Source organism: Ammospiza nelsoni, chromosome 21 (assembly GCF_027579445.1).
Source record: "Ammospiza nelsoni isolate bAmmNel1 chromosome 21, bAmmNel1.pri, whole genome shotgun sequence".
NCBI classification, from domain to species: domain Eukaryota; kingdom Metazoa; phylum Chordata; class Aves; order Passeriformes; family Passerellidae; genus Ammospiza; species Ammospiza nelsoni.
The window spans coordinates 8,387,176-8,399,926 of NC_080653.1; the positions used below are offsets into that span (position 1 = coordinate 8,387,176).

The 12,751-nt window shown below is 40.5% G+C and overlaps 1 protein-coding gene across 2 annotated transcripts in view; it reads right to left on the reverse strand.

The window, feature by feature from the left end:
* Window positions 1-12,751, reverse strand: part of NCOR1 (nuclear receptor corepressor 1) — a 44,797-nt gene that overhangs the window by 10,704 nt on the left and 21,342 nt on the right. For both annotated transcript variants that reach the window (XM_059487047.1, XM_059487048.1), the window contains 17 exons: window positions 11,989-12,051; window positions 11,520-11,659; window positions 10,676-10,802; window positions 9,454-10,009; window positions 8,626-8,755; window positions 8,208-8,403; window positions 7,490-7,660; window positions 7,157-7,317; window positions 6,667-6,787; window positions 6,468-6,569; window positions 5,885-5,982; window positions 4,850-5,018; window positions 4,277-4,417; window positions 2,948-3,031; window positions 2,212-2,468; window positions 1,746-2,106; window positions 1,015-1,239 (listed from right to left, as the gene is read on the reverse strand). In XM_059487047.1, the coding sequence (XP_059343030.1) occupies window positions 1,015-1,239; window positions 1,746-2,106; window positions 2,212-2,468; window positions 2,948-3,031; window positions 4,277-4,417; window positions 4,850-5,018; window positions 5,885-5,982; window positions 6,468-6,569; window positions 6,667-6,787; window positions 7,157-7,317; window positions 7,490-7,660; window positions 8,208-8,403; window positions 8,626-8,755; window positions 9,454-10,009; window positions 10,676-10,802; window positions 11,520-11,659; window positions 11,989-12,051 (3,102 nt within the window). The remainder of the gene's footprint in view (window positions 1-1,014; window positions 1,240-1,745; window positions 2,107-2,211; window positions 2,469-2,947; window positions 3,032-4,276; window positions 4,418-4,849; window positions 5,019-5,884; window positions 5,983-6,467; window positions 6,570-6,666; window positions 6,788-7,156; window positions 7,318-7,489; window positions 7,661-8,207; window positions 8,404-8,625; window positions 8,756-9,453; window positions 10,010-10,675; window positions 10,803-11,519; window positions 11,660-11,988; window positions 12,052-12,751) is intronic.

Sequence of the window (12,751 nt, forward strand, 5' to 3'; positions counted from 1 at the left end):
ACATTGATTACCTGCTGCTGTGGAATGCAACAGGTGCATCTGTGATTGGTCTCATGTGGTTGTTTTTAATTAATGGCCAATTACAGTCCAGCTGTCTTGGACTCTCTGGTCAGTCACAAGATTTTATTATCATTCCTTTTCTATCCTTGCTGGCCTTCTGATGAAATCCTTTCTTCTATTATTTTAGCATAGTTTTAATATATAATTTTAATATAATATATATCATAAAATAATAAATCAGCCTTCTGAAACATGGAATCAAGATTCTCATCTCTTCCCTTGTCCTGAGACCCCTGTGAACACCACCACAAGGTGTTTGTAAAGCTTCAATAAGAGGTGCTATCAAGTCTCTCTAGTTGGTGGTAAATGAGTGAAAATAGCATTTTAATACTGGTGTTTTATTGAATTTCTGCACTGCATGCACACTGAAAGTGCTAAACAATCCAGATTAGAGAGATGACTTTAATAGAACTGTAAATCCTGAAATTCCGAAAATGTAAAAGGCTGAAATACCCAAAGAACTTAGAAAATACTTTACAGAAGTTATCTGAGGGATAGGTTAAAAGGAAGTCACTGGATTTAATATCACCTGATAATCCTTCAGTGAAAATAATCAGTCTTGAACAGAGGATTTATATAGAATATATAAGTCTATATATAATTATACAGAATTGCACTTTAATTCTCTAGCCTCTTCCACATCCTTCTTTGTAAAGCTTTCCTGAAGGCTTTTAATACATTCCATAAATGCTTTTCTATAAATACTGTGAACTTTTTAACCAAACAGAAGTTAAGTTGGCAGCTCTGAAGGGAAGTTACAACATTATACAATACTAATTTAAGTATCTTGGTTAGATATTAAATCACCACTAGACTGATATCAAATCATAGCAGTAAATACATCTTTATAAATGATATCTGGCCATTAACAACTGCCTTATAAAGGTATCCTTTCTGTGCATCAAAGCTCACAGTATTTCTAAAACTAAAAAAAGCCAACACAAATGTATTTACCAGGATCCAGAGCCCTGTGAAATGGCATAGCAGGATCTAAATGGGGAGGGAGGTGACCCCTGTAGACTTCAGGAGTTGCTCCTCTGTGGTGAGGGTCAAAAGGGCTGTGAGCCACTACAGGATCAACCCCTGGCACGGGAGATTTTGCTGGCACACTCTCTCTCTGTGTTGGAGTGAGTGTGTTCTTCCTTTCATGATTTGTTGACTTCCCAGAAGATACTCCAGCTAAAAGCAATGAAAAACCCAAGTTAATAAAATGCTTATTTCTCTACTGAAAATTTAACTGTAAAAATACATTGGCTCCCAAGGAACATTTCTAATGACTGCAATACAACAAAGCACAGAGAATATTTTATATCACAAAACACTTCTGCTGAAAGAACTGTACTTTAAAACTAAGATTGTTTACACTTCACTAAAGCATCTTCCTCATCTAGACATTTTAAAATCAGGAATAGCTTCTGCCCTTAAAACATTATCCTTGTAGGTACAATTTTCAATATGATCCATAATCAAATGCAAATTGAGACAGAATTGCATTCCCACTTCCCTCTTCTATTGTGGCAGATTTTCATTTCCTTATTTCAATTAACAGCTTACAGCTTTCTAAAATTCATTCTAGCCAACTTCCAAATTGAGACAAGCCACTAGAATAAAATAAAGAAGAATGGAGTAAATAAAACAATCAAATAATAAAACCATTTGTCTTACTGTGGACAGGAATGACATACCCTCACTAACTCTATTCATCATGGGTGAACTCCTGGACATGGGACTCTGATAGTTCACAGGTGTCCTCCGAGCATTTGTATCATCATAAATCCCAGGGCTCAGCTGTGATTTGGGAGTTTCATGAAGGGTTGACCTGAGAACAGAGGGACCAGAGCTGACTACGGACGTGTGACGGGACCGCACGGCATCCCCGGTCTTCACATCTTCGTATTTTCCTCGCTCCACCACCTTCACGTTTTCTGGCACCATTTCCAGCTGAGGCATTCCCCGGGGCAGCTTGCTCGGTCCAGTGATTAAAGATTTTACATTGTGTTTGATGGCAGACTGGCCAGAGTTGCTTTCATATTTTATGGGTGTGCCCTGAAGAGGAGGAAAAGTTCAGGTTAAGGTCATGTAGTGGAAAAAACTCGCACAGCCTGAGCTGATTGACTCCTGTGTGAGTGTAACAGTTCCTTCTGTATTTACCTGAGATATGGAGCCTTCTATGATTGGCCTGCTTGTCTGCACCATTTCGGGAGTCTTGCGACTCTCTTGGCTTAGGAGGTCCTGCCTGGGGATCTCGTGGATGGAGCGACCCATCTCCTTTATGGTGGTGACCCCATCGTAGGGCTTGCCCTTGGTGATGGCTCCTTCAAATGTCCTGATGGGAGGTGACTCCCTCTTGATCTGCTTGGGGTACTTCAAACCTTCTTCAAAACTTTCAGCTGTTGCCCTTGGTGTGCCTTTTATAGAAAGAAAGGGTCACATGAATGGTAATAATAGCTACTAAGTCTTTTTCTTCATAAGCAGAGTAATTAATTATATATAACAGTGAAGCTTTGGTTTGCTGTAGTCTGTGGTAAGATACTCAAAGTCTAAAAAAATCATCACAAAAATAATACTGAAAAATAAACTACAGAAAACCTCCTGTTATTTCAGGTGCTGAAACAAAAGAAATAAATGTGTTCTTTTCTTCAAAAGTGCTGATTACCAAGTATTCATATTAAAAACTCTATTTTCCAATAAGAAATAAAATCTATGTTTACACACTAGCTTTGAACACAGCATATCAAAAAGCTGCTGATTTATGCTCTGAAAACTTTTCATAAAATAAGCTCCACCTTTAACACGGCTCCCACAGTTAATAAGAACTTTAAGGTTCAGAAATCCAGATTTTTGAGGATTAATTAATGCTCCCCTTTCTTAGCCTGCAATATCTCACCTTGCATTATAGAGCCAGACAAGACTGTTCTCTCCTTTAGTTCAGCGTGTGGGCTACCCCGAGGCAGCGCTCGGCAGATTAAACCTAAAATTAAAATGAAAATAATTTAGGGAATTAAACAAGTGTTAAAAAAAATTCAACCTCCAAACCAACAAACCCCCTCCTTCTCACACATGAGAGATGATATCTGTACCCTGGCAGTGCCCAGAGGGCCAGGCCTCAGTATGCCAGGCATTGCAGCAACATGTTATAAACACCTCCTGCCCTAAAAAAATAATCTTTCAGTTCAAGTATTTGTGCTATTGCATAGTTGCAAGTTTTAACATATTTAGAAAACAGGAGGTGTTTTTTTATAATTAAGCTTAACCTTTGTTTCAAAAGCAATCACTGCTTTTCTCACACTCCACTTTCCTTGCCTAGAAAGAAAGGTGTTCATGGTAGGAAGTGGAACCAAGAGAAAAAAATTTCAAAATATGTCTCAGCATGCTCCAAATTATCAAAGTTCATACTGAATCATTGGGGAAGAGATGAATTTACCGCGCCTACAGCAAGAATCTAAAAGCGCTTAAAACACTCAAAATTTTTCACAGTTCAAAGACAGAAAATGTGTCACTGATGAGACAAAGTATGGAAGTATCAGAGCAGCAACTTAGAGGCAACACTGAATTTCTGTGTGCAGCCTACAAACCTCACATACACCTTGTTCCATTGGATGGACATGTCCACAAAATAGTCTCCAAGGGCTATCCAAAAAAATGGGACAAAATGTTTAAGGAGCCAGGCTCCATGGTTGAGGTAGGAAATATTTTCTTGTGTTTGTATTTTTACAAAACATCAGCAAAGTTATGTAATGACCTGCCTTGGCCTCTGCAGGCTCTGTTTGATTACAGTTTATTAAAACACCACAGCACTAGGGATGCCCTGAAGCAGGATCCTGCAGTTCAGAGAGGTTTTTTGCAGGAATGCAAAAGGTCGGGGCAGTGTGATATTAATATTTAACTAATGGGTGTGTCAGAGGCTGTGCTGGTGTGACCCAGTGTTTGAGCTCCACAGGACCACTGGGATTGTGCAGAGCCAGGGACATCTGTCAGATGTGCTAAGAGCTGGAAATGCCACCTGCAGTAGCAGCAGCTGTGATAAAACAGAAAACTGGGATCTACTCCAGTCCTGCTTCCAACTGCAGTGCTCTAACTGCAATGTTATTGCATGGATTTAGTCATTAGTGTAATTTAAATTTAACTTCCCTGTTAGTCTGCACCCTAAGAAAACTCTAAATGCTCTTGCATCAATGGATAAAAGATAAAACATCTTGCAAGCAGCTTTTTTTACCTTCCAGTGGTGCAGACCCTGGAGACTCCCTCAGAGACATCCCCTGCTTTATATTTCCTTCCATTGTATCATAGGTTCTCTTTAAACCAATTTCATGAGCAGTTCTGGGACTCCTTGTTCCTTCACGGACATTTTTAATAGCTGGCAAAATATACAAGAGTGTGGTCAGGAAATGTGGACAACAAAAAAGGACACATGAATATTACATTAATGAGACCACAGGTCATTAATATTTAAACAACACATCTTCAATATAATATTATAACATTAAATACCAATCTTAGAAAGATACTTTATAGTTTGTCAAAAAGGTACTTGTTAAGTTACTCATTTATCAATATTTCATTGAAGTTTAACGTTACATGATACATTTATTTTTATTTTAATGGAGGTCATTTTAAACCTGGTTATTTACCCTTTCACAATACAATTTAATGACAGATAGGAAATAAATGGCAAAGGAATAGCTGACCTGTATTTTAAACACCCATCTGCTTGGAAGTAGAAACACTTCAGCTGTGGGTTATCAAAGAAGACCCTGACTTTGATCAGGTAGAATACACAAATACTCACCATCATAAGATAGAATATGCCCACTTTTGCCTTCATAAATGACATGGCCCTTGGCTGAGGCCTCCTCCCTGCACTTCTCAGGGCTGCTGTCCTCGGTGGCCAGGCGGGTGATGGTTCCCTTGAGCAGCGCATCGGCGGCGATGCCGGGCTGGGCCAGAGCTGGGGTACCCTGAGAGCAAAGCCAGCACAGCAATCAATTTACAGCCTCTGAGGCTTCACAGAACAGGGGGAGTGAAGGGGAAACACAACAAAACAAAAAAAATTCTTGGGTCTATAATACCAACTAATTTATCAAGTACGGCTTAAACTTCTGCCTCTATTATAGACACTTAGCAGAAATAATCTCACTCGTATTTAGGTTATCTTGTTAAACAATATTACCAGTGTATTTACAACCTAGAACATTTAACCTATAAATACCATTTGGGGGGAGGATAACATATACCACATGGTGCCATTAGGTTTTATTTCTGTCCAAACAATGAAACCTCCTCCTCTCATCTCAAAGCAGATTGTTCTTTGTACAAAGGGATGCCAAACAAACCAAAACAGCAGCATTTAAAATGGTAGGAACAAAAGGCTTGATTTTCCCTTCTTGAATTTAAATAGAATCTACACAAGACTGGTTACAAAGGGATGCCAAACCAACCAAAACAACAGCATTTGAAATAAGACAAAAGGCCTGAATTTCCCTTCTTGGATTTAAATAGAATCTGCACAAGATTGGTTACATTTGGTTTGAATATTTGAACTCAGGTGTGATGCAATTTTCAGGAAAGTTGCCCTCAGTTAGGTTTATCAAAGGCTCTGGTATTATTTATTTGAAAACTCATATATATGAAGATGAAATCATGGTAATGCTGACTTCAGCAGTAGTGGGGTTTGAACATCTGATTGGATTGAAAGTTCTTTTCCCAAGGCAGTTCTTATCCTGTGATAATAATTTACTTTTTCAGACATGCAAATACATTCACAGTGATAGTCTGAAGATGATCTGTTTTGCTACAGCCTTCCCAGCAGTGAAAGGTAAAATACCTGAGTTATGGAGCCTCTCAAAGAAGGAATGGTCTCAACTGAAACTTTATTGGTTGGAGTTCCTCGTGTTATGCTCCCCTCCTGTATTGTTGTGGTACCTGATTTGAAATAAAGACATCCTGATAAATCAGAGAATAAAAAAATATCCACTCAATTTGAAATAATCAAAAATTCTATTGAGAACTGTTAGTTTACATTAAAATACAGGGGAAATTTCAATTTAACAGCTGGCATATGAGGCAGTTAGGCTATTTCCTCTTTTAACACAGCCTTTTACAGACCATAAGTATTTTACAGCATTAACTCACAGCAGTTAATTTATTTTCTTTTGATGAATTTGCTATAGTGAGCAGTTTTACTTCAAAAATGGCATGGCTCATAACAAATATTTTGAAGTGAGCCATGCAGACAGGAGGAGCCAGCTACAAATACACATGCCTTGGAAAACAGGGAACAAATTAACCCTGTAATCTTATGATTCTTATATAATCATAGAATACTTTAAAATAACACTTCAGCAGTTAATTCTCTTGGTTTTCTCAGGCTCTGACAAGAGTTTTTTAATCTGTGTGACTTTCTTTACCTCTCACCACACTTTCATGCTGTGCCCTGACTAGGAGTCCCTCGGGCTGGGAATTCTGGCTTCTGGGTGAGAATTCTTCTTGCTTGATATAGGGCAGAGAAGCTATTGAAAAGAAGAAAAAGGTTGAGGTTTTAAAATTTTCTTTAATTATGGATCATTAAATAGTCTGTATAAAACATGTCAGCTTTTCTTTCCTTACCAGATTTGGCTGACTCTTGCTGCCTTGGCAGCCCAAGGGATATTGAACCCACTGATGGCTTTGCAGTTTCTTGGGCATAGGAAGCTTGACTGTGGGATGTTAAATAAGTGCCAGGTGTTCCCTGAAACAACAAATAGATGTTAATTCTTGTTTCTGGAATGAGGAGTCACATCTCTCTTTAAAGGAGAATGCTAAAACTACTGTGATCCTATCTGGAAATGCTACAGTGCCTCACTGTAGAGCACACAACAGCAGGAGTGGAGTGTCACTGGTAGTCTGGAGATGCAGATCACCTAAACTGGATATTCATGCCATTAAATGTGGGTAAATGTTTCATTTCTAAAGCTCCTTTGGACTTTTAGAATTATATGTACAGATAGGTCTTAAGGGTTAATGCTGTGATTCCATAAATGAGTACAAAAAGCTGAAGATTGGAGAAAGGGCAAAAAAAATTGACACAAGACAGATTTTCAAATAATAATTCTCTTACTTGTGAGATCGAGCCTCCCATGATGAAGGAAGGTTTTTCTGATGGCACACTGGTTTTGGAGGATGGAATGAGAGGTGGTGGTGGTCTGGTGGGTCTGGTTGTGGGCAGGCGAACTCCTTCAGGAATATTGGTTATCACCTGGTGAGGGGCTGGCTGGAGAACTTGAGGGGAAAAATTGTACATTAAACACTGCAGTGTGAACAGAAATAGCACAGTACAGCCTCACTGGGCTAGAGGAACACTGAGCACCTATTCACATACACACACAGAAAATTATCTTTCTTCTATTAACTCAAAGTGTTTAGAGAATAATTTGGTGCTCCAGATCTTTACCTGGAGGGACACTGTAGCGAGCTGCATTCATCTCAGGCTGGGGAGAGGCTTTATTGACTTCTCTTGGAGATAACCTGTAGGGTGATGCTGACCTTGTGGCTGCATTTTGCACTTGTGCTTCCTGTTCTATTCTCTTGACCTCAGCATAAGGCATATAGGCCACTGGTTTTCCTGGGAGGGGTGAAGTAATCAGAAAGAGAAGAAGCCTGGGTTAGAAACTGGAGTCAAAAAGTCCAATTCACAGCACAGTTTTAAAGAAGGGACTACTCCAATGTTAGACACACCCAGCAGGTACAAACAATGCGATTAAAAAGAAGTATTACTGTGTTCCAGCAAACTTTTGTGCCCTATTTCAGCGCTCAGTGTTCATGTATGAGCACAGTTAAGATGAATGTTTTACTGCATGGAGTGCACTCTCCCACCTATACCTTAAGCTTCTGGAAAGGCCTCCCCTAGAACAGAATCATCTGCTCTTCTCACCCTCATGCTCCATCTTTCTCTGTAGGAACAACGCATTTCTGGGTTTGACCCAAACAGAACCAGTTTTCTGCCTTTACAGAAAGGGGCAACAAGGCAGCTGTTCAACAGTAAGTGCAGCATAGGGGGCAGGTCCCTTCCAGCAAGTTCATTATCAGTTCCTTGTCACACTAAACTGCCACTCTCCAACAAGGCAGCAGTGTAACACACAGACACCAAGCACAGCTGAGGGAACACCAACCTTCCCACTCCACACTGGGGCTCTTGGAGGTGCCACAGGGGCTCACAGCACTCCGATACTCCATGTCCAGCTGCTCCTGGCGCTGCCGCTGCTCCTCCAGCAGGGCTGACTCGTGCATGGCCTTGATGTGCCTCTGGTACAGGGCATAACCACTGACTGGGGTGCCCACAGGGACAGAGCAGGGGCTGCAGGAAACCTGGGGACAGCAAGGGGACAATGCCAGGGACACCCTCACCCCTGCAGTCTGGGTGTTTCAAAAGGTTCACACCTGGTTTTAAGCTACTTAACTTACTTTCCCCATGAACAATACAATAATAAAGCAAATCATATTTTTCTTCATTTGTTTAACATTTTTTTTTCCTGACTAGATATAGGGGTAACAAACACTCCTTCAAACATCAATGAAAAGTGCCCATACCATAGGTGGGATGACAGCAGCTCGGTGGTGAAGCTGTTGCAGGTCCATCTGCCCTTGCTTTATTGTGGATGATACCAGGATTGACCCAGTGGGATTTAACAGTGAGGGCTTTGACTCCCTGCTGAAGATACTGGAAAAAGAGATAGAAGGGAAAAATATTACCAAAAGGAGCAAGATTATACATCTTAAAAAATGTACAGCCACAACTCTTAAATTCAAAAAACCAACAAAATTATCAAAGTGGACAAAGAGCTGAAAAGTCACAACCATGTTGTGTTTTGTCCCACAGCACATACGGTAGAAGAGGCAACAGATGCTGCTACATTTTCATAATACACAGAAATACCAAAATATGAGCTCAGAATCTCCCACATCAGAAATTTATGTGTGCAGTACTTACATCAATGCAACCTTCTTTCTAGAGAGTGCTTTGGAAAAACACAAAAGGTAGGAAGGACTACATGTATCTAGTGCACAGAAAATTAACAGTAGTCTACAATAAAATGATTTCACATGGAGGGCTAAGACATTTGTGGAAAAATGATGTTTGAAGAGGCAAGGGAATGCACAAACACCATCACTGCACTCTTCCAAAGCCCACATGCACTCCATGACACTGGATACTTTTGACATTTAAACATCTATCCCTGGCACTGTGTGTATATTAAATCACTGAGAGGGAGGGGGGCACTGGCTCCAGAGCCACACTGGGGTGACACAGGAACTGCACCAACAGAACACTGAAAGGACTTCAAATACCCTCAGTGGTGTCAGCCACTCCCAAAAGAGAACCAGCTCCAGAGATTGTCCATCCAAAGCTCTACTCACCCCTGCCTGTCAGGTTCTCCATCAACTTCCTCATCAGCACTGCAGGTGGCACTGGAGTCATTATCTGAATGGGATTCTGGTCTGGCTGCAGTCACTGGCTGGGACAGGCTGTAGTCCATTTCCTCTGGTTCTGACTTTTCCTTGGGTTTCTCCATCTCTCTCTCTTTGGTATCACTCTCTATTTTCACTTGAATATTCTCTGGTAGCCTCATTTCAGTCTCTACAGGTTCTACTTTGGTATGAACTGGAAGAGTAATCACAGGCTTAGCTTCAGCTGAATGGCTCCTACTGTCCACCTCCATAGGCTCCTCAGCCTCAGTGTTTATTTCTTCCTTGACCTGGGGCTCAGGGTTCTGAGTTTCAGTTGTTGTTACACTTTGGGCTGGTAAGGAGGGAGATGTGCTGGCTGCAGGTTTAATGGCAGATTCCTGCTCTGCTGGGGCCTCAGTGGTTACTTTTGGAGCAGCAGGCTCAGATGGAGTTTCTTCAGTCGGTTTAGCAGGTTCTGCTGGAGTTGGAGATGGAGCACTTTCTGTATCAGAACTATTTTCAGCACCTGGGGAAAAAATGTTTTGCCATGGAAGGTTGAATCAATGAAATCTGAAAAATTGGGTGCAGTAAGGATCCATCAATTTTAACCAATTCATCTGCAACAACAATTTTGACTTATTATAGAAATGGACAATTGGCTGAATTACAGAAACACTGCAACTAAAAAATACCAACTATTCAAAACCAACCCTTAGTCATCTTCTCTCATTCATTGTTTATGAATTCTATTGGCTTTTGCTCTACAAAAGGCCAGCCAAGATTGACTGATATTGAGTGTCTATAAATAAGCAGTTGCAACCAAAAAATATATATTAAAAAAACCACAACAACAACAACAAAAAAAACACTTGAATTTGCTTGTCTGAAGCTTTACTGAGACTACTGACTACCAAAGGTTACATTTATTTGATTCAACTTGTTTCAGCACTCCAGATGACAGCATAATCAAAGCATCTCAAAATACTAAGCAGTAAACATCTTTAGGCTGCTAAATTCTAAAAATGCTGCATCCCCTTGAGTGAGTTCAAGTCACTCAAACTCAACTGAAAGAGCATTTGAACAACAACAACAACAACACCATCAAGTGGAACACAGCTTTCTGAGCATATGATTAGCACAAACCATGGGCCCCTTTCTGTGCACACACCAGTTTCCTTCCCAGAAAAGTTACCTTCACTGTCTTCTGGGTTCTCTTCTTCATTAGATGCTTCAATGTCTTCATCCTCCTGAGCTGACACAGTGGAAGCCACACTCTCACACTGGGACACATCTCGCTCCTCTCGGGGCCTTCGCGAAGACTGAGGAAGACACAGCATTGACAATGTACTGAAAATTCACAATTATTGCCTTTTACACATTCCCATTTACCAATCTGAGGTTGAAATGAAGGACAGAGAATCTCTGTTTAGCATCGTCATTCACAAAGAGACACTTTTCCAACTTCAGACCAACTTTTGCTGCTCCTGACCAAAACCAAGTTTGGCAATCAACCATGGTCTCACAGCAAGTTTGGGGGACAACAAAACAATTGCAGCAAACAGACCCTGATGTTCTTCACCTCAGTGAGAGAAGACCAAGGCAGCACTGCAGCTTAGAGGATTCCAACACACAACATTCTACTTTCAATGCCCCCAAACCTTCAGTTCCTGGACTTCTGCCACCTGTCCTGCTCTGGTTGGTAAGGTCAGTGCCTGCTGTGTCTCAAGGAGCTGTTGTACATCTACAGCTGCTCATGCACTGGTGAGGAACGGGGCTTCCAGAGCACTGAAGAACTCTTCAGGCTCAAGTGTTTTACCTAGTACAAAACCTTCTCTTGCATTTTAAAGCAAGAAGTGGTTACTGTCACAGGTCAGTGAGCCTTGGCCACCCTTTGTAGGAGATTTATGTCACAACACAAAAACAAGTAGAAAAGGAAATGAGTGGAGATTGCAAAACAGCCTTAATGAAGTGTGATGAATGACTTCAGAAAGATCCAAGTTTTTCCCTGCAAAAAACTCAATGTCCACAGCACTCACCTTCTGTTTGTGCTGTTGGAGGAGACTGTCCAGGTTGTGTCTCCTTTTGTAGTTGAAGTAGAAGTTCTTACACTGAGCTTCACTTTTCGTCCCAACCATTTTGGCAATCGCTGCCCAGTTTCGCCCGTGTTCCACCAGACCTGGTCAGACATAAAGGAAGCAATATTTACGTGATCAATAACTCAGCTATCCAAACCTCAATAAATGGAACAACAATGCCTACAGGAAGGCAAGATGTCCAAACAGTTCTAAGTAACCCACAGGAAAAGAGTCAACATAAGTCTCAAAAGATGATTTTGTCTCTTAAAGCTGCTTGCTTTTTCTTTTTTTCCAAAAAAACCAACAGCAATTTTCAAATCAGCATAGCGTTGGCAAAAGTCCCAGCAAATATATTCAGTGATTCAGTGAATCCTTGAAATTTTGTAAATGCAAGTATCCAGAAGGAAATCAAAGGCTTTACAAGGTTTACCTTTCTTAGCAACTTCCATTTCTTCTTCTGTCCAGCGGGATGTCTCCACAGGCTCTGTAGAAGCTGAAAGAGAAACAAAGACACTGAGCAGAGAAAAGACCAGGATTCATTATCATGACACCAATTATGCATCCCATAGTCCAGAAATCTATTTACATTATGGCTTGCTCAGGCCACTGCGGAAAGCTCTCTTGTCAGAGGGAAACAGTCAATCTCCATTAAACCAAGTCAGAGGTAGAGAAGGAACCACCAAAAGCTCAGCAGAGAAAACTCTTCAAAACTATTCTGCCTGCAAAACTGGGATTAATTCTCTGTCAAGGAAGATTTGTAAGTAACTTAGATGCATTTATCACTAAAATTTTATTTAAAATGTCAGTAATTACCATCAGCTAGTAAAAGCAGCAATCCAACATGCTCTAAGCTAGTTCAGTGCTGTCTCACTGCTGGAATGGTTATTTATTGGTTAGTAGTGTCAAGGAATCTACTCTTCCTGTATTAACTGAGTCTCCAACTGGATAAATGGACAAAAAGAAAAGAAAACAAAAAAAACCAGTAAAAGTAAGCAGGAAACGAAGTATGATTCAATACAAAGTGCTTTTAGTGCTTTTCATTCACTCCTCTGGATTTCGTATAATTCTGTTTAAATTTCTGAACAGCACTGAGCTGCACCAGCCTCCATTTCCTTTCTATAAAATCTGCCATTACACACAGCATGTAACAAAGACCCTGCAACAGCTTCCATTAACAAACCACAAAAATAGGA